This window comes from Quercus lobata, chromosome 8 (genome assembly GCF_001633185.2).
Source record: "Quercus lobata isolate SW786 chromosome 8, ValleyOak3.0 Primary Assembly, whole genome shotgun sequence".
NCBI classification, from domain to species: Eukaryota; Viridiplantae; Streptophyta; class Magnoliopsida; order Fagales; family Fagaceae; genus Quercus; species Quercus lobata.
In genome coordinates, this window is record NC_044911.1 from 43803526 (window position 1) to 43829830 (window position 26305).

A 26305-nucleotide genomic window follows, 5' to 3' on the forward strand; every position below is an offset into this window, starting at 1 on the left:
GCTTCATCCATCTTGATCTGATTATATCCTGAGAAGGCGTCCATGAAGCTCAGCAACTGATGCCCAGCAGTAGAGTCCACCAATTGATCAATGCGTGGCAGAGGATAACTATCCTTGGGACATGCTTTGTTTAAGTCAGTGAAGTTTACGCACATTCTCCACTTTCCATTAGCTTTCTTCACCATAACCACATTGGCTAACCAATCAGGGTAATAAACTTCTTTAATGAATTGTGCCGTGGTCAGTTTCTGAACCTCTTCCTTGATCGCCTTATCCCGCTCGGGAGTGAATACCCTCTTCTTCTGACGAACAGGCTTAGAAAAGGGGTACACATTCAATCGATGAGTGATTACACTCGGGTCGATTCCTGGCATGTCGTCATGACTCTATGCAAAAACGTCGATACTCTTTCTCAGGAACTGGATGAGGTCTTTTCTCGCCTTCTCCTTCATACCTGTTCCAATTCTGGCGAATTTCTCGGGATCATCTTCCTGCAAAAGAACATCTTCCAATACTTCCGCGGACTCTGCAACAACTCTTCTTTCCTCGATGCTCATTGTCTGTACCTGTTCGTCCAAGGCCATCATGGCTAAGTAGCATTCTCTAGCTGCCAACTGATCTCCTTGTGTTTGTCCTATCCCATACTCCGTAGGGAATTTGACTGATAGATGGTAGGTAGAGGTTATTGCCTTCCAACTATTAAGAGTGGGTCTTCCAATAATGGCATTGTATGAAGAGGCACAATCTACAACGAGGAAATTGACTTCCTTGGTTATCTGTTGCGGGTATGACCCTACCACAACTGGTAATGTAATGGTACCCACGGGCTGCACCTTCATTCCTCCAAACCCTATCAGTGGCGAGCAGACTAGACGAAGTTGATCCCGTCCAAGCCTCATCTGTTGGAAGGCGGGATAGTACAATATGTCTGCTGAACTTCCATTGTCAACTAACACTCTCCTGGTCGTATAATCTGCAATAAGCAGTGTAATGATGATCGCATCGTCATGCGGGTGATGGATCCTCTCCGCATCTTCGTCGGTGAAGGAAATGGTTGGATCATCCATTGATCTCGTCCTTGGTGATCGTCCAGAGAGCTGGACGTTTTGTACCGCTTTGAGATACGTCTTCTTCGACTTGGAGGATTGCCCCGTCGAGTTCCCTCCGACGATAATCCTTATCTCTCCTAGTGGGGGCCAGGATGATTCCTTTATTTTGCCTTTCAACTTCTCATCTTTACGATCCCTTCCAACGAAGTGCCTGAACTTTCCTTGTCTGATAAGGTTCTCAATTTGCTGTTTTAGGTCGTAACACTCATCCGTGTCATGCCCATGGTCCCTGTGAAAGCGATAATATTTGTTCTTATTGCGCTTATTGGGATCCCCTTTCATCTTCTCTGGCCATTTTAAAGAAGGATCGTCTTTGATTTGCATGAGCACCTGATCAAGTGGAGCGTTCAGGGGCATATAATTCTGGCTTCTTCCCAAGGGACCTATCTTCCTGTTATCTCGTTCCTTCCTGTCTTCCGTCCGTCCCTTCTTTGGACGAGGGGCTTGTTCTGAGTGTCGAGCTGGGTGCGCTTCCATCCTCTTAGCTCTTTTCCTCTTCTTGGCTATGATTGCATCTTCTGCATTCATGAAGTTCTGAGCCGAATGGACGAGCTCGGCCATGGTTTGAGGCTACTTCTCATATAGCTTGTGTATAAATAAATCCGAATTAATCCCGTTGTGGAAGGCTGCCAGTAGAAGCTTGTCATCCACCTCGTCCACACTAAGGGCTTCTCTGTTGAAGCGAGTGATGAATGACCGTAGGCTTTCGTTCTCCCCTTGTTCTATTGTCAGTAAGCTGGACGAAGAGCGCTTGTGCCTCTGTCCCCCGATGAAATTGTTAACAAACAATTTGCTCAACTCTTCGAAAGAACTTACGGAACTTGGGGGTATTTTACTGAACCAAACTTGTGCCAGGCCTTTAAGGGTAGTAGGGAAGGCTCGACACATGATTTCATCAGGGACCCCTTGAAGGTGCATTGTTGTCTTGAATGTTGCAATATGATCAAAGGGATCACGCGTCCCATCATACGAGTCCAGGAAAGGCAGTTTGAACTTTGATGGTAGAGGGTGGCCATTGATGGAAGCTGTAAAAGGAGAGTCAGTCCTGTGGACCAAATCTTCTATAGGATTCGTTCTCCTCATGTTCTCCTTCATCTCCTCCATGACTTTCTTCATTTGGTCCATCTCCTCTTTCAAGTGTGGCACTGCCCGTGAAGTGGTGCCTCTAAACTGACTTCCAATCTCAGTATTCTCTCTATCACCATGGCCTTGTGTCTGTCCTGCGTGTTCCTCATGTGTCTGTCTCCTCTGATTGATCTCCTTCCTTAACTCCTGGTTTTGACGAGTCAATTCTGCCATTGCAGCCGCCATGGATTGCACATGCTGAACGGACGACGTCTGCATGACTGGTGCAGATTGGCGATCACGCTGGGGATCACTTGAAGCGCCTCTGCTTCCCTGACGGCCAGGGCTGGTAGCCCTCGACCTGGTCCTGACCATCCTAACCCTTTGTCGCGGAAAAGAAAGTCGCAAAACAACCTTCGTTTCCCATAGACGGCGCCAACTGATATCGCTCCGAATCAGTAAGGTGGATGGCCTGGCTTCGGTGGGCTATCGAAACGGTTGAAGGCCTGCAAGGAACAAAACACAATCAAAGAGGAGACCAGAGAAGACCGGTCGAACCCCCTCCGATGGAGAAGTTAGTCTCGTAGGGAAGGTAGTTCCAAGTATTTTGGAAAATTGTCTGAGAGAAATTCTTACCGCTATCGGGGTCAGACCGGTCCCTTATATAGGGAGTCTGGGACGGTTATTTGTCCAATAACCTCCCCAGGATTTGTGGAAACCAACAACTCCGGAGTTAACTACCTCAACGGATATAAAACTGTAACCGCTAATAGAAGTTAACTTATTCGAAGGATTTGTTGAGATAGTTGCAGGTTTAGTCGAAAGTCTAAGTGTTGAGCTTTCGTCCGTCTGGTGTAGGATGGTTTGGTCATCCAAGGATATCTAACGATTGCTCATGGACGAACTTAACGGATGATCATGTCGTCCATGGGAGACTTAACTTATGGAGTGGTGCTATTATTCATGGACGTTTCTCCTTCTTCTGGATAAACTCTTGGATCAACCTGCGCTGTAGGCTCTAGATGATCCATTTGGACGAGCTGGAGATGGATTATTTTCCGCTTCTCTATCAAGAAGTAAGCTATACAATTAGTTAAGAACATAGTTGTAGGTGAAGTTGTAGTCTCCACTCCTGCAAAGTCAAAGTTCAAACGACACAAAATTGTCTTATATGCAACTTGGTCATATTGGTAAGAGTAATATGTAAGAGAAATTTGTTAAGAGAGTGAAAACTTGCAAACTAGACTTCTGCACTTATTTGTGTATATGGTTTGGAAGCAGCATATAAAGTCAATTTTCAAGACCAGCTTTCATACCAATAAAAGTGTTACTAAATATGTCCCCATTTGAGGGCTAGTTTCAGTTTCTTTCCACGGTGGTGCCTGGTATTAGTTCCATTCATAACTGCTCCAGGAATGTATGGATTTATTTTATAAAGCATGAATCATACACAATTCATTTCTTCTAACATGATATATATCGTTACATGGATATATCATATATAGTCTTAGATCAACATGAACATGAAGGCATAAAAAGCATAATGATCTGAGTTTGCACGATATACAGAGGTCTATATATATCTCTCTCTCTCTCAATGAGAAAGAGAGAAAGTAAAATGCTAAGCATAGGCAAGGCGAAAAAAGAAGATGGAGTGGTACCTGCAGGTAGTTTGGTGTTGGGGTTGGGCATCTCACCAGCGTCCCTGATATAAGGAAGAGACAAAATAAAGTAGCTAAAACATTATGAAAGAGGGCCTTTCTTCGTTACCATAAATGCACTAAAGAACTGGAGATTTTGAGCAGGATTTCACATGGGGGAGTCTCCTTCAGTTACGTCACCACTTATTATGAAAAACAAAAATTCCAATAATGTCTGTGTGTGAGAGAAAGATCGGGGCTCGTGAAAACTTTCAACCACTGGGGTTGAGGTCAGAAACAGATGTCGAAAAAGTCTCCAAAATCAATATTTTCCAAAAGCAAATAACATGGGAGGTCCGCCATTTTTTTTTTTTTTTTTCAACCCTCCATTATATTAGCTTAGCTCTTGAGTGCAACTTAGCCTAGGGGTAATTTCCAACCCCATTACCATTAGAATGTCACGTTTCGAAAGACGCTTTTATTATCACCCTCCCTCCTTTCCCATCTAGGAAAAATGTATGGTTGATGGACTATGAAAATGAAACTGAAGGCCTTCTCTTTTTTCATCCTTTTCTGCATATCAAATAGAGCGTAGGAAACCAGTAGGGTTGGTCAAGTGGTTGGGCATTTGGTCTCAAAGTACTTGTCTCAGGTTTGACTGGGTGTACTCATCAGTTCGACTCTAGGTACCTGCACTTTGAAAGAATTCATTGGGCCAGCGATTTACCCCACTAGGACCCACCTATCGCCAACAGCGATTAGTTTGTAATTGAAAACTTTGAGGATATACGGTGGAAACCAAAAAAAATAAAAATAAAAATAATAGTAAAATAAAGCGTAGGGACTTTTTTTTTTTTTAAAGAAATTTGAAAAAGCTTAGGGACTTATTACTATGGCATTGCAATTTGAAAAATATTTAACAAATTAAAATAATAATTAGAATTCTCGCAATAAAACTAGGTTGCAATCTAAAACACTATTTAAGTATGTTTTTAATCACACAAGTAATTAAATTAATAATAATATGAGTTTTAATGTATTGTTTGATTATTAGTTAGTGACCAAGTGTCTTTTTGGAATAGCCTTTTTTTCAACCTTTTGTGAATGGGATTGTTGGAAAAAATTGTAAATAGAAAACTGTATTTTGAAAAGGTGATTAAGACCATTTTACCAAATGGCACAAATATATTATATGATTCTTAAATAAATCATATGAATGAAAATAATACACTTGTGGGTTATTAACAGTGGAGGAAATTTGTTCAATCCAATTTAGAGCAAAAGAAAAAAGGCAAAACATTTTAACCACTTGTTATTAAATTATTTTTTGAAAAAAAGAGTAAAAAGAAAATAACAGTGCAAGTGATGGTTGGAGGGTCTATTTTCCTTTTCATAAATATTCACTTTCTAGACTAACCCTCTTCCATTTTCTGCATCTGTAACTGTTGGTGTAACCTGAGCAAAATCATTTGAAGAAAAAAAGTGAGAGAGAGAAAGAAAAGAAAGAACTGCTGCTGAAAACTACATCATAGAATTTGGTCTAAGCCAAACTCACCTAGAAATACTTGTTTTTATCCAAAATTTTTCCATTCCTCCTAGTTTCTTTACCAGGTCGGTGACCAAATACAAAATCATACGTAATCCATTAGCACAAGTTTGTAGTCTGGTTTATTGGGTTTTCCCAACTCAAGGTTAAATTCAGCTTATTTTCTATTGCTAACAAGGTTATACACAACAATCATCTTGGTTTTGCTCATTTTTTCAGCTTGCATCCATGGAGTTTCCGAATCAAGCACTGGAGGGATCTTCGCAGAGGAAAATCGGAAGAGGAAAAATCGAAATTAAGCGGATCGAAAACACAACAAATCGGCAAGTCACCTTCTGCAAGCGCCGCAACGGTTTGCTAAAGAAAGCCTATGAACTATCTGTTCTTTGTGATGCTGAAGTTGCACTCATCGTCTTCTCCAGTCGTGGCCGCCTCTATGAGTATTCTAACAACAGGTTTGTAACGTTTTTCACCTTTACTTCTAATCAATCTTCATGCTCTTAACTATTCTCCTGTATCTTCATGTGTGTGTGTTTGATCTTTCTCTATTCTTCTCATTTCTTTTCTTTCTTTCCTTTCGATTTTTTTCTTTGTTAAATTGTTGGTTTTTGAATATTCTTGAGCTGGATACTTGAGATGGGTATTACGTGCTTAGATTTGCAGCTTCGGTCAAAACAATTTTATAGATTTTTTTTTTTTCCAAAAAAAAAAAAATGAGAACATGGTCATTTTATGCAATTTAGATTGAGTTTTTACTTTTTAGGTCTACAGTGAACAAGATTCGCTTGTCTTATTTCTCGTTCTTGCTCTTATTTTTTGCTTTGTTTTGTTTCCTTTATGAGCTTTGTGGGATTTTTTCTTCTTTTAATACTTTGTCCCAGTTTTCTACTCAGTAGATACGCAGATCTGTAAGTAATAGATGGAAATTGAAGTGTTGTGTAACTGTGTATTAATAGAAAACTTGGAAGAGATCAGCAGGCACAGTTTAGGGTTACAAAGATTTTCAGGTCTGTAAGATCAGCTTCCTTCTATCTCCCTTCTTGTTAAACTATACATTTCTTCTCTCTCTCTCTCTCTCTCTCCACATGTCATCCATCAGCTAAAGAGTCATGCCAGCTAAAGGTGTCACACTCTCATTGGGGTTAGCCCATTCTCTCGCATCGCTTGACCCATCCTTCATAACATGTCACTTCAGCAAAACAGTGAAACACAAAGGACCCTACCAAATTGGAGATTAAATTGCGGATCTTTAATTGCTTAGTACGTGTGAGAACTAAATATGGATTTCAAGGGTAATTTGAAGACTAAAAAAAAAAACACTATTTCACACTCGTTAAGACGTGAAATAGTAAATATGAGAGAAACAAATAAACTCTTTTGAGTACTTAAATTTGTCCCTATTATTGTCCATTTTACCCTTGGAGAAGTTTTTGATTAGGGTTCCGAATGCCAATTGATTATATTGTAGAGCTCACCCAAAATCTTTTATTGTTTTCATGATCTTTCTTATAAGGGAATTTTATTGCCCGATGCACGCGTTGTAGCCCTGTTTAGATGAATTCCATATTTAGCCTAAAAGAAAAGGAAAAGGCTGGTACCAAAAAAGAGAAAAAAGCGTTTTGGCCTTTCAGTGCTCATTGATTTTTTTTTTTTTTTTTTTTTTTTAGGGTTAATGGGTGCCTCTGATTTTACCCGTTTAATTGCGTGCATAATAACAAAGTGACAAAAAACATATCAAATGATGATTATTAGGGTTTCAGAACCCAATTTTTTATCCTTTATCACCCTCTTGAGAACATAGTAAGAAAGAACAATCAGAATGCAATTAGGGTTTTTAAACCCAATATTGGGTATGCCATAAAATCTTCAGACACATTATTATTTCTTCAATCAAACCCAAAGAGCAACATATATAGAAGTTAAAGGGAAATGGGTGTTTCTAAACTTTAACCTACTCTAACCACTTTTAACCTAATCAGATCTATAAAAGAAGGTTATAATAAGAGTCTTGTTAGCTAGGGCTTGAATACTCAAAACTCCAAAATGGGTTTCTATTTCGAACTTCTGCTAAGTCTTATTTCAATCAGTCAAGAGGCAGATAAGACATTTTTGGCAAGTAAGTGTTGGATATTGTCTCTTTTATTGACCGTCTTGCCCTTGAAATGGTTAATGAGCTGTATGGTTTAAGGTTACCCAACACACGAATCTTTTGTCACGTCAGACTGATTTTTCAGTTCTTCACTCCTGACAACAAGGTGGTGTCATGATTCCTCTTCTGGTTTTTTCTTATCCAATTAATTTTTCCTTTTTCCTTTTTCAACTAAATAATTAATGAAAAAACTCAAAACGGTTTAAAAAACCATCCTGAAGTTTCCTATATAGATTAATTTCACCACCAAAAAAAAAAAAAAAAATCCTAATAAGATCACTTTGGCAGTTTGGCCCTCACTTCTTTTGAACTTCATAAGCCAAAACCTAAACAACGTGGAGTTATGAATCAAGGTAGAGCTTTACTTTAATACATTGCACATTAAAGAGAGAGAGCTTTAATTGTAATTATTATGAAGTTCTCAAAGTTCATGATCTGTCTACTTCATATTGACTGTAAAAATGTCCAAATCATTAAAGTGTACATAGTTTAAACTTGTAAACAAAGTCATATTAATCATTGTTGTACCCGTTTGAATTTAAACAGGGAGAGTGATAACTTTCATATTTTTGGAAACAAACTCCTCAAAACTTATGGATCCTATACATGTATTTTATGTCCCTTACATGTATATTCCAAAAAGCTGTGCGTTTCGTGGGCATGAGAGAGAGAGAGAGAGAGAGAGAGAGAGAGAGAGAGGTTTGAAGTAAAGTTTGAGGTGACACAAAATATAGAGGGAAGCAAAGGGTACGAGCCAATGGCAGGCTCTGCACATTATGGCTCTTTTCATGCATGGGGATGCAAGAATGGCTGCAAGAGCAGACTTCTCGATCGGTCTCAGACACACAAGCACATGATTTTTTTTTTTTTCTATTTTTTTAATTTGAACATAATCTATTCATGCTTCAATTGTGGAAATATTAGGTCTTTTAACCCCAAAAAAAAAGAAAAAGAAAAAAAAAAGAAAAAAGAAATATCAGATCCAGATTTTGGTCCCTGGGCTGATCGAGGTGGGTAATAGTGAGCTCTCATGGTCATTACACTTATTCCAATGGTTTTAGTGCACGTGGCATATATGAGTATAGATATAGAGTTAAAAGCCAGTCAAAATGGGGCATCTTGTGCCAGCGTGGCAGAGACAACCAATCACTGGCTCGAGATAATTAAGGTTACAGCATACTGATTGTTAGTTAGGTGCTTCTTTATGTTCGTAAGTACAAAATAGTATATATGTGTGTGTTATTTTTTGATAATATGTATATATGTGTGTGTTTTTTTTCCTTATATTTTTACCTTTAAAAGAAAATTATTTCTAAAACTTTTTATTAGAAAAAAAAATTTTTGATAGTTTTTTTTATATATTTATAAAAGTGATACTAAATTTTTTTAAAAATAATTTATTAATAAATATCCTATGTCCGTTAAGTACTAGACCTTTTATATATATAACCTTCAAATATAACTATTTAATAGAACACTTTGAAAGGTCAAAAGGAAAGACTAAGAAAGCGGTAAAAAATTACTTCTTTTTTTTTTTTTTTTTTTTTGAGAAGATGTTAAAATTTACTCAGACATTGAACATTTTTAATACAAAATATGAATATAGATATTATTATTTTTTTAAATAAACCTTACTATTGATAAGATTTCAGTTTATTAAGGTTTACCTTAATCTGTCCTACTCTACTCCTTATAACCTTTTTCAAGCTTGAGGTGAAGTTAGTTACAACCAATTTTCTCTAAATTAAGCTTAATTAACCTTTCCATTTAAAATTTAATTTAAAAAGAACACAGATACAATAAAATCTCACAATTTATTGACTAAAACCTTATTTTGAAATGCAGTGAGTCTAAATGTGCTCTTTATTTTATTTTGATTTATAATAAATTATCACATCAGCTTTGTTATGAAAAATTGTTGTGGAGGTACAAGAACTCTAATTTAAAGATTTACAAACAAATGCAAAGTTCTTTTAGGCACAAAGACAGCTATCATGTATATTCTGAGGCTGTGTATTATAAAGCTGATCTAGCCAGGCAGATTTTGTAAATATTTGAACAAAATACTTACCAAAAGATTTTGTTGGATATAATCAATTTATAATAAAATATATGTTATTTCTCAAAATTTTATATTAATGTTTTGTTTCAATTTTCTAAGTTGCAAACATTTTACCTTAATTTTTTTAATAAAAAAAAACTATAATAATGATTATATATTTAGTTACTCAAAGTTTTAAACACAGATTGAATAACACGCACGTACGTGCACACACACAAACAAAAAAAATTCATATAGTTGATCTTTTTTTTTTTTTTTTTGGTAAACATATAGTTGATCTTTATACCTTTGTTATGTTAAATTTATATATCAAGAATTGTGCAAGTGGGTTGAAATTTATTTAATTGACCTTTCAGTTGAATTCTTCATAAGGATGTATGAATATAAAATTTTCATATAACATTGATGTTGTTAAAGACTGAAAATAATGACAAATGGATTATTAGAAAAACTCCCATATATGGCAAATTAAATCTAAATTAGGACAAATTTGATCAGGCTTGGTTGCATGACAAAAGCTCTAGATCTCTCAGATTTTTACTTGAATGTGAATTCTCAGGAATTACTTATTCTGTTATAATAATTTCTTTCTACATTATTTTTTTTTTTCTAGCGTAATCTCATTTATTTTTTATGCACTTTTTGGATACTAGTTTAAAAGATTACCAGAGAATATTTTGCAAGGGCTTGTGGGTGAGACTTAGGTCAGATTTAGCCACTCTCAATGAAAGTTTTAAATAAGTTACTACACTGGAATGAAAATATTATAATTGGTAACTTGAGTCAAAATTGATCACCAATTTAATATATGATTGCCAAATAAATTGAAAATTATGAATGAAAAATCCAGGTTATATAGTTTTAGTGAGATTGCAATAATTTGTGTAGCCGTTTCTCTTTGTTGCTCAGCCAAAATTGGGTTTTTAAGGAATCTCCGTATAGGCTCTCGTTTATGGTGGTTTAGCAATGTCCTAGTAAATACACAATGGTGGTGAGAACCGAGAATGAGAGAATAGTGATACTGTTGAGAAAAAAAAGAAAGTAAAACTGACAGTCCGGCTGTTCCACCCTGTTGCATTGAGTTTAATGCTTTGCCTTTTAAAGACCTTTCTTTATGGCATGGTACGATCATTTTTATACATTGTCACTTCATGTTTATCCAAACTCATGACAAGTGCTAACTGTATGGTCTTGTGTTTTGTATTTTTCTCATTTTTTTTATAAAAAAAGACTATTTTTTTAAGAGAATAATATAGATATAGAAATGTTTTAGGGAAAATGCTTATGAGAAAAGAAGAAGAAGGGAGTTTAGTATATCCAGATGCTTATACAAATGAGGAATAATTAACAACTAATTCTCAGAATAATATATGCAATGGAAAATGCTTATGCGAATAATAAATGTGTTTAGTGCACATATATAGTTGTTCAATTTTTTTTTTTAATTTTTAAAATTTTTATCTTTCTCTCAAAAAATATAGTTATTTTTTGTCCATGATTTTCTTCTCATTGTTGCCACATGATCGCATAAAATTTTTTAATCATATATATGTCAGCTTCAAGCATAGGCAAATAGATTATTTTTGATTAGTTGATAAAATGTTATTTAATCATACTTTTTCTTCACAGCCTTGCTCTACACTTTTATGAGTTAAAAGTTATGACTAGCTAGCCTCTTATTCTAGTTCTTCACATCCTAGCCACTACAGATTTAGGAATTAGGATCCTAATTTTTTAGGGTAAGTCTATCACAATTTTGGTGTATCTATTAAAATATAACTGCGATGTAATAAAATCCAATCCGTTTATTTCAAAATACTTTAAGATTGTAAGAATTACATAGTATAGTTATCTTAAGAACTCTACAAAATCTTGATCTGTAGCAATATCACTTCAAACAAGGACATTAAATGCCCTTCATGCCACAGATTTGGCCATCTAAGCCAGCTGTCTCATATTGTAGCTGGTTACTCTACCAACTTCATGCTAAAATATTACACTTTCATTCCACAAATACTGAAATTCATCTCATCTAACATTTTAATTTTTTTTCCTTAGTTTTTCGTAAGAACTTCAATTCCTTTACACAATTTTATAGACAAGAGTTCATAACAATCACCAGACTTTCCTAAATTTTATTTCATTTAGGAAGCTATGTGGGCTATAAAATGCCTTAAACATTTGTTTTTTGAAGGCAACGTCAACTTCCAAGTAAAAAAAATTCATTATATGCTAATTAAACCAATGATTTAATTCTATAATTGAGTCTTTATTACATGATAAAATAATATTTACTTGCTAATGAGGCTCAATAATAAAATCATCTTGTTGAGGATGAGCATTACCCCATGCCTCAACACAACGAGCATTCATATATAGGGCATCTACATTCTGTCTCACAAAATAATTTGACAATGGCAAGTAAACCATCACATCAATTATGATCTATGAATTTTTGGTTAAATACTTTGGTAGATATATATATATATATATATATATATATAAAATGATCACATTTAAAATGTCTTGAGACTATTACTGTAATTAAAGCTTGACAAAGTGAATGAGTAATTTATGTAGTTTCTTTCATGAGATGCAAGATGAAGATCAATTCAAATGAACTCAATGCCCAATATGATGAGATTACTTCTCCTCGTTAAGAGTAGTTCCTTCATTCACCATGTTAAGTAAAAAAACACATGTTACATTAAACATCTTTACGCTGCAAGTTGGAAACTGATATCAAGTAAAAACTCCGCCGATTATTTCAAGCTCATTGTAAAGTGTCAATTTGATTAGGTCTTGTTGCAATCTAGAGCTTATCAATGTCAATAATATATGTAATTTCAATAGGTTCAGTTGCTCTTTACGCTTGCATAAAGCACTGACAATATTGACAATATAGTAAATATAGTAAAAATAAAATGAACATAGATAATTTATTTTGATGCTTCCACTAAGCTATGTGTGAAACAATAGATGTAGTAAAAATATAGTCAATCATATGAAACTATATCTTGTTTTTCATTCTTCTCAGTTCACATACTAATTGCACCGTCATATACCTACTCTTGATCATTTTGATTATCTAGACTTGATGAGGCAATGTGACTATAGTTGATTTTTTTGAGTTTAAACACATTTACATACCCCAAAAAAGTGTTTTTACACAAAGCCATCTTTTTCAAGAAATCTTAAAATTATAATCATTTGCTCCTTCGTTAACTCATCACGAGTTTCATCAACGATTATAAAAAAAATTTGCATCACCAATTTCTGGATCTTGTAAATCTTTATTTTATTACATCCTTATTTCATATTTGTAAGATTATTTTACCATCTCACTAGACAAAATCGTGTGCTGTAGGTTCCTATGGTAGGTAAGATGAGTTTTAGTGGACTATAAAACCTTTGTAAATGTTAAATATTAGCATTGATACACTATGTTGAATATGCTAGTATAGATGCGGAAGCGAAAACATAAAGTATATAATACAATAACACACGGAAGTTACGTGGTTTAGCCTAACGGCCTACATCCATGGAGGAAATCCTAAAGGGTTACATCAATAATATATTAGAATGTAGTACAAATTTTGTGTTACAATGAATCATAACATGTGTATATATAATAGACTAAACCCTAGACTAATAGACTTCTAGTACAAGTAGGAGACTTGGCTTGCACACAAAGTAGAATTAGGCTTAGGCCTATACTAATGGGCTAATATATTTTTAACAGTAAACAGGAGTATATCTTTGCCAAGCTGTACTTAAGAACCCTTTATTTCATCTTCCTCAAGGACTTATGGGCATCATTGTAGAGATTTAACATATTGATGGCAATGATATCTTGCTTCAGCGCTTCATTCCTCGAATACAATCTCAAAAATAATTTCATTGCATATTTTCTCTAGCATTCAGATGTTGCAGTCCAATCCTCGTTTGAACTTTATGAACTAGCTAGTAGAGTATTAAAATGTAATGAAAATGTTATCTCTTTACAAATGCATATGATGCTTCTAGTTGTTAAAGCTCGTAATTTTTCATGCACTTTTGCAGTGTTAGAGGAACAATTAACAGGTACAAGAAAGTGTCTACTGAGTCCTCCAACCCGGGATCTGTTGCTGAAGTTAATGCGCAGGTAAACTTCTTTCCGTTGATTTTAACAAATCAATAAAATGGTTCTGACAAAGAATATTGAAGTTATGGTTTAAATTAGAAAAAGAAAAAACATAAAATATGAAAAAGAATGCAAAGAAAGAGAGAAAAAGCAAGAATTCACGTAATTAGGCTAAACTTGTGTATTACAAATTTACAATAAATTCATTGAAGGATACTTATAGTTGCACTATCTAGGTTTACTGTACTTGTAATACAAGTGAATTTTGGATTTTTTTGGCTTACAATCTAAATAAGATTAGAATTATTTTACTTGCACTAAAAAAAGTATTAGATACAATAAACATAAATAACAAACTTAGGCCTTCTTCTCAAAAAAAAAAAAAGACTATGGCCTTAGCCAAGATTGGGTATTGATATCGTTAACAACCAAATCATACCTATTATATTACTCAAAAAAAAAAAAAAATCATACTTATTTTAATACTCAAATGTGATTACAACAGTTCACATTTAAGAAACTTAAATTTCCAGCAGATTATATTACTAAAGCTTAAAATGTTCGAGTTCAATTGTTTGGTGATAAATAAACCCCTTTCATATAAAGAATAAGCTGTAAATCTTGCTTACCTACAGAATCATTCAATATTAGTGACAATAAGATGGTCTTATATATTGAGGTGAGTGAGATGATCATCTGGGCTTTTGAGTGAATATTATGAATGAATCGCGTGACACCAAATTAAAAAAAAAAAAATTAAAATTAAAATAGATATTTCATGCAAATTTTGATTACAATTAAAAGCTAATTTGAATTTATTTTGAATTTAATATCTTATATATGATTAACGGTAATTTTAGGCAAGTATAAATAGGGTTCAAATAGTTTGAAGGTGGTACGTAGTTGTCTTATAATTAGATCCCATTTGTTTGGTGTAAATTAGTTTTTTTTAAGAGAAAATCTGTTTATTTTCCAATATTTGGTCGTGTTTTTGAAAAACATTTTTGACCTTTGGCTCATACAAAAATTGCAATTTTACATATAGATATTAAATAACAACTCTAGTTTTTTTTTTTTTTTTTTTTTTTTTTTTTTTTTTTTGAGGGGGAACAACTCTAGTTCATTACTTTAAAATATTAATAAATAAAAAAACTTTTAATTACCCCTATATGTGCAACCAAAAAAAAAAAAATTGATTAATTAGACAAGTAATTGATGATTCAAGAGCCTATGATTTGGTGGAATATACATAGTTGTGTATGAAACTTCTTTAAAAAAGGAAAAAATAAACAAAAAACAAAAATATATTTATAACTTAATTAATTATTGTAATAAATGAAATATTTGTTTTTAGACACAACATAAATATCAAGGGTCTGTTTGGTTGAGAAGATGAAAAAGTGAAAGAATAAAAAATTGGGAAAATGTGTAAAAGTCAGGGAATAAAAGAGATTTTAGTTTTCCCATAATATGTTTGGTTAATTAAGGGTACACCCATGGTTAGTAGTGGTACACTCATGGTTGCTCCAAGGGCTTATAAGCCATGAGTGGGGCGCATCTCCAATCGATGTGGGACAAAGGTGTTAAACCAAAATGGCTACAAGGCAAAGCCCTTGGCCTGAGGTGAAAATCTTGGACTTCCATACTTGGGGCCGAGAAACAAAAACCTTGCGGGCTTGGCTCCCCAAAGAGGACAATAAGCTTGTGGGGCGTGGAACAAAATCCTCCCCCACACTTATTAATGATTATTAAAATTAATAGAATAACATCTTAATAATCAACTCATAATTTATTTTATTTTATTTTATTTTTCTTTATTATTATATTATATTATATATATAAGTTGGAGGTGAAAGGCTAAAAGCCACCATTTGGTTAAAAATAAAAACTCACCATTGATTCAAAAAACAAAAAAGTCACTGTTTGATTAAAATTTAAAAGTATAAATATAAAAACACTTTGAAAGTGGGGAAGCATAGAGCTTCAATGACACATTGGGGAGGGAGGGGCAAAGTTGGTGTTTTATCATCTACCTCACGCTTCTCCATTTTCTCTGCTAAAATCATCCTAAATTGGAGAGATAAGACTTTAGTAGGCTTAGAGAGGAAATACTTAAACCCCACTAAAATCTCCCCTATTTCCACCCCAATCAAACAATCCAAAAACCTATTTTCTCTTCGCCATTTTCTATCATCCTTATTTTCACCTCAAACAAATGGACCCTAAAGTACTTAGTCAAGTTTTAAAATGCAAATTTTATCTCTTTAGGGGCTGCAAAATTTTTAAAATTATATAATTATAGTTATAGAAGAGTGATCAGGATAGGGGCTATAAAACTTCCCAATTTTGATCTCTTTTAGTTTTTTAATTCTAAGACCGTAGCCTAAGAGATACCCTAGTATTGCCTATGCTAAACCTTTGGTCTTGTAATCATCTTAAATTTTTGATCACCTATGTGCTACTTTATTAACTTTTCTCCTGACATCACTGCCCAAATGCTTGAACATGGAGTTTGAGGTACAAGTACAAGGATAGGGTTAACATTTTCTTTCCCTCCATGATGTGAATATATAAGACTAAGAAAATAAAGTGTAAGATCTTAAGCATGTTAAATGCAAAAGTATTTTATGCGATTAAAACATTGTGGCCTCTATTTTTCTTGTTTGTTTCTTTCTTCTTCTTCTTTTTATTTTTTATAATGCTTCCTCTTATATGTTTTGTGAAAGTCAACAGTAGGTTTGTGCTGGCCATATCTTGTATTAGATTCTTTTTTAATTTATTGTTGTGTTGTTTATATAGCAATGTCTTAAAGTTCTTACTTCTCTACATCAAGATTTTAATGATAGTATTACATTAGAACATCTTAGTTAAAATTACCTTGAACATACTTATAAACAAATCTTTTGGGCTAAAGTACACTCCCTGGCTTGACAAATCCTAATTTTTCTTTATTCAAATTATATTTTCTTCTTTATAAGGAAAATTAGAATTTCTAATTCTCACTCCCTCATTATTATAACCATCAAATTATTATAAAGAAGCAAATGTAATTCCTTAGATGTTGTGCCTTGCTCCAAGAAAGCCACTTTTTATAATTTCAACTTATTTTTATCCAACTTATATTTTATTTTATAATTGAAAGTTTAGAGAGAGTTGATAGTAAATGATATGAGGGAGAAGTAGTGGAGAGAGGGATGGATATGATTGGATAGATGTTTTAGAAGTTTTTTTTTTTTTTTTTTGGGAGAAACAGATGTTTTAGAAGTTAAAATGGGAAGGAGTTGGGTTCAAATTACACCTGGTGTAACTCTAAGCAATGTTACACCACTCAATATTTTTTAATTAGATACAAATATTGACAACTGTTAGATTACATTATCTTTATATATTCTTCATGCTTGCAAAATTTCGAGGTGATCAAAGATTAATAGTCATGTCATCAATCAGTTGTTAAAATTCAAATTTTTGTAGTTTAAAATAATACATAAAAGATAAGTTTATAGATAAAATGGTAAATATCATCCAATTGATATGAAAATTGGCAGATATGAAAATTGGCATGCATGTTAAGAACATATAGAACATGTAATTTAACGGTTGGATTTTCAAAATATTAATTCAATAACAAGTTATTAGGTGGTATAACATTGCTTAGAGTTACACTAAGTATAACTTAAACCCAATTCATATATATTTATATATATTAAGTCAAATAAACTAATGAACACTAAGCAGAAAATTAAACATATCATTATATGGTGTAATTTAATTTGCACTGTCTAGGAAGTCAATTCATCTAGCTCTCTCCCTCTCTTTCACAAAATCACACGCACAAAATAAGACATGGTTACCAAGTAATCCTTCCACTCAAAATCCCATTTTGTGAGATACACATACACTGATATTATTAATTACTACATCCTCAGTTTTACCAGCAAGAATCATCCAAACTTCGAAGACAGATCCGAGAAATCCAAAATCTGAACAGGTAAAGGGTTCATTGGATTTTTCCATTAAAGTGCATTTGAGATGCTTATTATACTTATAGAATAGTCTTATAAAATAATGTTGGTTTTTAGGCATATAGTGGGTGAAGCACTTAGCTCAATGACCTTTAAGGAACTCAAGAACCTGGAGGGAAGATTGGAGAAAGGAATCACAAGAGTTAGAACCAAAAAGGTACTACACTTCACAGTGAGGATTATGAATATATCTACTGACACGGCTTTCAGTGTTTGTTTTGATTAGGGAATGTTAATCTCTTAAGGACTAACAACGCTCGAATTTTGACAGAATGAAATGCTCCTTGCTGAGATCGAGTTCATGCAAAAGAGGGTATCTATTGTTTCCTGTTCCTAGTCTTTTGTTTCTCTTTGTGTTACTTCTCTTTCATATAATGTGAGACTGTTTTCTGTGTTTCTTCAGTGCCATTTTTTCTTTTTTCTTTTTTGTGGTTTTGAAGGACTGTTGTTCATTGAGTGGCAAAAATGCCCTAGTTTTGTTTCATCAGTAAAAGAAAAGCTCAAAAGCTTTTAAATGAATTAATATAGAAATTATACTCATTTCAATTTAACTAATCTTAAACCTCAACACAGAAACTATATTTAATTCATAAATATAAAAGCTAACTTTTGATTGGTGCCATTGAAGGTAACACGGTGAAGGGATATAGGTATTCTATAGAGTTCAAAGAATATCTCTCTTCACCTTGTTGCCTATGACTTGGATGCCAAATGTCACAGACAAGCAATCGAATGTAAGCACAACATTTGCTGCACAGAAAGCTATAAGACACAAAAAATGTCCATCTAAAAAATATATAAAAAGGAAACCTCTCTAAAAAATTTCTGGAATTTACAAGGGATATCTAACACTGCATTGATTTGGTCTCCAAAGGCTATTGTTATTTGAATCCACAAAAGGATTCATGTAACCCACTAGAAAAAAGAAAAGAAAAGAAGGAAAACATCTAAAAATATATTATTAATCAAAGTGTGAATTCCAAAAATACTACAATCACAATATATACAGTAAAGAAATCTTACGAAAGTAGGAGATCATTAAAAAGCCCTAGAAAACCTTGATTCATGTTAAGATCAAAATTAGGCTAGAAAATAGAAGAAGAAAAATTGCCAAAATAAGGACAAAATTGGTAAAATTACAAAATAAAATATTTGATTTTGTAATTAAAATAAAAGGAAAAATTAGTCTCCTTCGTTGAAGATTTTATCAAATCTTTTCTTGTTAGCTACACTTGCCTACTTATACATGGAATCTAAGGCTTCAAACCATTGTTGGATTTCATCCTCTAGCAGTCGGCCATATTTTTTGCTGGCTCATTCTAGGAGGGTCAAGTAATGGCATTGGCACCAAGACTAATGTGTGTTTTGGGGGCACAGAATAGACGATGGAGAATGAGAACTTATTTATGCTTCGGCTGATAGTGCTATTGTAAGAGAATTTTGCTTAGGCCAAAGCAACATCCTATTATTTGGACTTTTCCCCCAAGGCCCCAAGTTACATCAAATTACCCAAGGTTCAATATACCACCTCATTCTGGCCATCTACGTAAGGATGACTAGTGGTGTTGTAATTTAGGAATATATTAAACCGCTTCCACAAAGTCCTCCAGAAGTGATTGAGGAATATCATATCTCGATATGAGGTAATGGAATATGGTACTCTATGGAGGCATACTACTTAAAAAAATAAGTTGACTACTTATGTGGTGTCTAAGATCTTTTTACAAGAAATGAAATTAGTTGTTTTTAGTACTTGTCAACCATTACAAAAACAAAATTCATACCACATTGGGTTTGTGGAAGATTCATACCACATCTGGTTGATAGCAAATTTGGTTGTTGAAGAAATTTAAAGCCTGCTAATTCATGAACATCACAAACTTCCCCTATATCAAGAACATACATCTCAAGCTCATATGCTAACCATTATTTTCATGCCTCAGAGTTTCTCACAAAAGAAGAATATTGGTCGGCCTTCTTGTGAAAGTAAAACATTGATGCCAACGGGACAGTGCTCAGCTTCTTTTCAATTAGAGCGAAGCTTTAGACTTTTGTTTCTCCCTATGATTCTCTTCTTGAAGCATTAGGTGATAGGGGCCACTTTAATACTAAAACTTTGAAAAAACCTCCCGTAGAAGGTTGCTAGACTGTGGAAACTCCATGCATTAATCAGTCTATATTCTCGGATAACCAGGACCTTATTTTCATCAACATGAATATCCTCAACATTGCATTGTTCCCAAGAATAATAATCAGTTAATCAAGAAACAGTATTGTTCAAGTTGATATACAACGTACTTGCATGTTGAAAAGACCGTTAACACTTCTCATACATACATGTAGTGCTAAGATTTGCTCAAACAGAAAAACGAGAATATTGTCAAAATGAACAATGACAAACTTACCAATAATGGTTTTAAAACCTTATTTATGAGTCGAATTAAGGTTTTTAGGGCATTGGATAGCACAAATGCATCACCAGCAACTATTTATAAATTCCTTCCTTGGTCTTAAACGCAGTCTTCCCTTCATCCATGGGTCGAAGTTGGATATGATGGTACCCACTTTTAAGATCAATTTTCACGTAGAACTTAGATTCACTCAGCATATCAAATATATCATCCAAACTGTCATATCAGAAATATGTACTTAATTGTAATACTGTTGATAGCACAACTATCCACACACATGCACAAACTTCCATCATTCTTCGATGTTAGGATAGCTAGCACAAAATAAGGACTCGTAATTTCTTGGGTATGTCCTTTACTGAGTAAATCATCTACTTGTTAGTGAAGGATCTGGATCTCTTTTAGGTATAGTCTTGGGTGTATGTCTTGTCTTCAATGCTTCCTTCTTCTCAAACAAGAAATTTGTTTGGTTAGATTGCTCCCAGACCACGAACAAGTTAGGCACACTCATTCATGTTGTCATGCAGACCATTATCATTGTGGTTAGGTTCCTCAGCAAGAAGGCTAACTCATAGTTTGCATAATACTTGCTAGGTATTTTGTTGAAATTGGCCGAATCCAGTCCTTGTTAGGACTTCTTCACCAATATCTACATCACTAAAATTGCTTCTGTTACGTTCATCACTCTTGTTTTTGCTTGAACAAGTCTTGATGGTAATCTAGTGGTAAAAATCACCCTCATCAGCTTCCTGATCATCCTACACCATGTGCATTAAGGCACTAAGATGTGCATTAAGGCACCTTTCACTTGATTGACTTTTGGGATCTCCATGTACTCAAAGAAACTTTCAACTTTGATGAGCCAATCTAGGAAATCTTCTGTCTGAGGATGATCATTGAAAGATGGAAGATCCATCTTCATTCGGTAATCTCTGCGTTCTTGATTTCCAAAACCATGATCTTCACCTTGGTCCTGACATGCTCTAGCATCTTCACCTCTAACTTGACTGCAACTCTCCTCAGTAATGCCTTGCGTCGTAGGTCTCATCTTCAGAGCATCCTTCCTCACAAACTAGAGTTCTATTTTGTTGGATTGCTCCATGACCACTAATAGGTTGGGCAAGCTAAATTCTATTGTTGTAAAGACCATTATCATCGTGGTTGGGCTCCCTAGCAAGAAAGGTAGTAAATGCTTTCTATATTTTGTATAATACTTTCTAGTTAAAGGTTAGTGACTGCTTACTATATTTTGTATAATACTTTCTAGCTATTTTATTGAAAATTGACGGATTCAATCTTCATAGGGCCTTCTCTGTTAATCTCTACAGCATTGAAAGTGTTGTCATCACGTTTATTAACCATTAGACCATAGTAAGGACAAGGCTCTGATATCACTTGAAGCATGCTGAAAGTTATAAGAAACATAGGGCATGTTTGGTAGTAACTTTCAAGTATTGTTGTTCAAAATAGGGGCTTCCACGGGTTGGTTTGGGTTGGGTTTGTGCCCAACCCAGAACCGACCCGACCAAATCGGGTGTGCAATTTCCAGACTTGCTACCAACTAGTGTAGGACTCGGGTCGGACTGGTTGAGTTCTTGTTGGGCAACGGCCAATCTTGGTTGGACTTGGGTTGAATCTGACCGGATTTGGTCGAAATTCGACCGTATTTGACTGGATTTGGCCAAAATCCTCTAGATCTTGTTGAGATCTCACTGGATCTAGCGAGATCTAACCAAATAATGCTTCAAACGACTATGAATGGTAGCTATTTGTTGGTGGAGATTAGTCGGGTCGGTTGGAGTCGGACTTTGAAGCAACAACCGCCAATCGACTCGCTAGAATCGATTTCTGGAAGTTTGAACTCGCCGTCAACCGTCACAAGCCTCAAATCCGGCAGTTTTCTAGTTGGTCTGGTCAGTTTGGGCGGTTGGGTTGGTCTGGTGAGTGGGTTATATAGGCCTAGTTCAAAATGATGTGGAAACTGTGGTTTAAAAAGTGTTATGAAAATACGTGTTTGAAATACTCATAATGCAAAAAATGTGTTTGATACAATATTTCAAACAACAAATTTTAAAATGTAAAAAAAAATATAATTGTGTGTTTGGTATGTGTATGTATTTTTTTTTTTTCTTTTTAAGTGGTAACTTTCTAACAAGTACAATTATTTTATTAATATTTATTAGAGGAGTACATGTGAGGGAGAAGGGAGGAAAAGAGAGAAAGAATAAGAGAAGAAAAATATGAGGTGTGCATGTGAGAGAGAGAATTGTAGTTATGTTAAGTCTTATCAAGTGGGTCTCACACTTTTCTAAATATTTACAAAAGTGTCATTGAGTAATATTATTTCAAAATTGAAAACTAGTAAGATGAGTTCTCTAAATTCAGTGTTTAAATTTTAAACATCCTAAAATGAGAAACGTAACTCAAACACTCCTAAATGAAATTCCTTACCAAACGCGTTATTTTGTTTTTGTTTTTGTTTTTTTTTTTGACCCACAGTTTTCAGTGTTTAAACACTGAAAACTGTTGTTTGAACTCCCTTACTAAATAAGCCCATAACATGTCTGTCTCAAGAAAATAACCCTTAAAACCATGAGAAGAATTCCTAGAAATCCTCAAGACACTTAAAAATTATAATTCGTGTTAGACACAATTTTAAGCTAGAATATAGGAAAATTTGAGAAAATTACAAAACCAAATCTTATGGAATCTAGGAAATGTATCATGATAAAGTAATATATAAACAATACCTTATTCCTTATTTTATATTGAAAAAATTACCATTTAAAAAAAAAAAAAAAAACAAAAGTCTAATTGAATAAATTTTCTCGAAAAATGGCATATGTCATTGCCAAAGGCAATGGGTTTTGATCCTCACAAAGATTGCAATTATAAATATACTAAGTTATTTATGAATAGTACAAGCTTAGCTCTACAAAATTTTGTTTACATTCGTTTGTTTAACAAACAAGTCAAGCTCAACCATAATAATGTGTTCATGAACAAGCCTTTAAATACGAGGTTCAATTTATCTCTCTCTCTCTCTCTCTCTCTCTCTCTCTCTCTATATATATATATATATATATACACACACTTGTCTAAAAATTTAACTACATAGATTTAAAATTGGTTTGTATAAGTTTATAAATAAGTTCATATGATATTAAATTACTATTTGCAGCCTATTTTTTCCCTATATAATTAGTCGATTTGTAGTAAAAATTCATAGATTTGTGAAGGTGAAAAAAATTTAGTCATAGCTTTTCTATATAGGAGAAAAGAATAAGTTAATCATATAGTTCATGAACAAGTTCAAGCTTGTTTGACAATACAATGAACCAAACTTGAACATGTAATTTTATTCGGTAATGAACTCAAGCTCAGCTCTTGTTTGAAATAAATTTAAATGAACAAGCCTGAACTTTTAAACTTGGTTAGGCTCAGTTCATTTACAACCCTAAATTGGTGATTCCCTTCATGTCATCAAATTTTACACGATTTTGTCATTGTTTTTAATTACTTCTACTAGTACTATTTTATCTTTTGAATTTCTTGTAGGTTGACATCTAACGATTTCTCCATATGAAGTCTATAGTATCCCTTATACATCAACATTAGAGATTAATTATTCTTTTGACCTTTAAGTTTGAGATAATTTTCATTTTGGTCTCTCTTAAGTTTAAGATGTTATATTTTGGTCTAGTAAGTTGGATTTTGTTTTCAAAATGATTTTTCCTTTTATCTATGTGACTAATTTGGCCTTTTAAGTCCAAACAATGTGTCTTCTTTTCCCCCATTTTGTTGTCACTTAGATTATTACTCAAGCATGGACAGAAGGACCATTTTGGTAATGGAATCAAAATTAGTAGACCAAAATGAAAACAAACTCAATCTTTAGGAGTCAAAATTTTAATTTAATCCAACATTAAGTAATTATATTAATAATGATTTGACTCGTTTTAACAGGTTAACATCCTTTACGAAACACATTAATCATGTATGCCTATGTTTCAATCCTATGATAATGAAACCCACCACCCTTATGGGCCTAATGCTTCCAATGAAACTGAAATATATGTTCTTCTTACTTGAAACCATTGTGCAGGAAGTTGAGCTGCAAAATGAGAACAATTACCTGCGAGCAAAGGTCTGTCTGTCTGTCTGTCTGTCTGTCTCTCTCTCTCTCTCTCTCTAAAGTTAATTTTGATGATAAAATAATTGTTTTCTGGTGTAGATAGCTGAAAATGAGAGAGCACAGCAGCAGCAAGGAACAAACTTGATGCCAGAAACTGTGTACGAGTCCGTGTCCTCACAAACATATGATCGGAACTACCTCCCAGCAAACCTTCTGGAATCCAATCATCATTACTCTCGCTAAGACCAGACTTCTCTCTAACCAGTGTAAGATTCCATCTTCCCTCAACAGTTAGTTCATAAAAGATCTCCACCAATGGGGTGATTGCTTCATTCCTACGCAGATAATGTGGTACGGTGGGGACTCAAATATTGGAACTTTGGAAGAGTATCATTTAATACTCGCACAAAATTTCACTACAATTAACAGTACCACAATTATATTTCAAAACAAAGAATGGCTGCCAATTTGAATTATTACTAAAAAAATTGTAATTTTGCATGCAAGCATGGAACTGTACTATTTAAAAAGAATATAAAAAGTTAACCATTATGAGATAATTTTGTGCACAACAAAACAGTGACCTAAACTGGTGGTACAGACTACAGATGATAACTCCATTGGTCTTGATAATTTGGTGAGACTATTCCATGATAGTGATGATCTCAACTATGCCTATTTGACTAGTGTGGAGAATAGGATCAATAAAACCTGAAAACAATGTAGACTTGTAGACATGTGTTCACCTATCTACTACAATAATGTTCACAAGAAGTAACCTAAGCCATGAAAGCATCACCAAGATTTTTAAAAAAAAATACAAGAAAAATAGCATGAATATTTTTTACTATGCAATTTACTGAGTTGGGGTTTCTATGAACAATATATCTACTGTAGCAAGATAATTCCCTCTTCAATATTTTCATGTTATCATTGTATAATCCCTTATCCCTTTCTGTGTGCATCTAAGTGCTTAAGTTCTATAAAATATCTTTTATTTGACCTGATCACTTCCCCTTGATCACATCATAAAAGATGTCCTATTTACTCTTATGTGTTGATATAAGTTTTTTTTCTTCTGCATTTTGGTTTTTGGGTGCAGTTGACCTAGCCTGAAGGAAGAAAACTGGTGTTATATTATATCCCTGCCTTTCCTATGTCTGGTTGAAATTTTAATTTGTGTATTACTGAAAAGCAGTTTGTCCCAGTTCAAATAATTAGTGCTATTTAGAGTTTTCTCTACAAGTCATAAATTTGTGTTACTAGAAACGTATTCCAGTTGTATGTTCCTGCAAATACTACGATAACATAGTGAGCTTGAAACTTGCTTACGCTGCATATTTTGCTGCTCATTGCATGTGTGTGTGTGTGTGTGTCTGCATGCAAATGCAAAGTTCAAGGTCTATTTACGAATATCACGTTGTGTTTTCAAAGTATTTTTATCTGTGGCAATGAAAACTTCAATAATATTAAAATCTGCCACTGATTCTCTGTAGACTAATTTTGGCAGTGTTATTGGGCCCCAGTAAGTATGTAGACGATTTCCAAAAATATTATTCAGTTTATTTATGCTTGTTCATAAATTTATAACTTTGCTCGAAATGAAAAAGTCTGTAAGCACAAAAAGTTTGATGTATGCATTGCTCGAAATGGATTATGGGGTTTCACCAAGGCTTTAGGCACTCTTGGACTTTGGGAGCAATGACCTCTCAAAAGTTTTATTTATTTTATTTTTTTTTTTTTAACATTAGTATATGTATAAGTACTAATTTTAGTAATTTTGTTTTATAAAATTAAACTTTTTTCTCTTAAAAATATCATTAATTTATTTATGAGTAATATCATAACCAAAAACTTTGCTAAACATTTTTATAAACTATTGAGGTAAGAAATGCTTATTGGTTTATATCATCTTTTTATTTATCAATAATCATTTATTACATTAGCAATTTGTAAAAAAAAAAATTGTAATTCTAAAATTTTCCTTAGAGGTGGAAAAAAAATCTTACACGACTCATGAACCTGACACATTTAATCCATTTA

The 26305-nt window shown here is 33.7% G+C and overlaps 3 protein-coding genes across 4 annotated transcripts; 1 reads left to right on the forward strand and 2 right to left on the reverse strand.

The window, feature by feature from the left end:
* Positions 1-386: 386 nt before the first annotated feature.
* On the reverse strand, positions 387-1586 carry LOC115956922. The gene has a single exon (XM_031075184.1). It carries the CDS (start codon positions 1584-1586, stop codon positions 387-389), a length of 1200 nt encoding a protein of 399 aa, XP_030931044.1.
* Positions 1587-1679: 93 nt separating this feature from the next.
* On the reverse strand, positions 1680-2549 carry LOC115956923. The gene has a single exon (XM_031075185.1). The coding sequence runs from the start codon at positions 2547-2549 to the stop codon at positions 1680-1682; it is 870 nt and encodes a 289-aa protein (XP_030931045.1).
* A 2687-nt stretch (positions 2550-5236) lies between these two features.
* On the forward strand, positions 5237-25677 carry LOC115957917 (agamous-like MADS-box protein MADS1). Of its 2 annotated transcripts, none has more exons than XM_031076257.1 (9): positions 5237-5425; positions 5580-5815; positions 13634-13715; positions 17621-17682; positions 17774-17873; positions 17988-18029; positions 24233-24274; positions 24362-24528; positions 25365-25677. In XM_031076257.1, the coding sequence occupies exons 2-8, from the start codon at positions 5589-5591 to the stop codon at positions 24503-24505; spliced, it is 699 nt and encodes a 232-aa protein (XP_030932117.1). In that variant the 5' UTR covers positions 5237-5425; positions 5580-5588; the 3' UTR covers positions 24506-24528; positions 25365-25677. The 2 variants fall into 2 exon arrangements, with proteins under 2 accessions (XP_030932117.1, XP_030932118.1); XM_031076258.1 differs by having other exon boundaries at positions 5276-5505.
* Positions 25678-26305: the final 628 nt, after the last annotated feature.

Excerpts from the sequence above, each read along its gene's own strand:
- LOC115956922 (XM_031075184.1), bottom strand. The coding sequence starts at position 1,586 with ATGGAAGCGCACCCAGCTCGACACTCAGAACAAGCCCCTCGTCCAAAG.
- LOC115956923 (XM_031075185.1), bottom strand. The coding sequence starts at position 2,549 with ATGGTCAGGACCAGGTCGAGGGCTACCAGCCCTGGCCGTCAGGGAAGC.
- LOC115957917 (XM_031076257.1), top strand. The coding sequence starts at position 5,589 with ATGGAGTTTCCGAATCAAGCACTGGAGGGATCTTCGCAGAGGAAAATC. Across the intron at positions 17,683-17,773 it reads GAAATCCAAAATCTGAACAG|GCATATAGTGGGTGAAGCAC; the intron begins GTAAAGGGTTCA and ends GTTGGTTTTTAG. Across the intron at positions 17,874-17,987 it reads CAAGAGTTAGAACCAAAAAG|AATGAAATGCTCCTTGCTGA; the intron begins GTACTACACTTC and ends GAATTTTGACAG.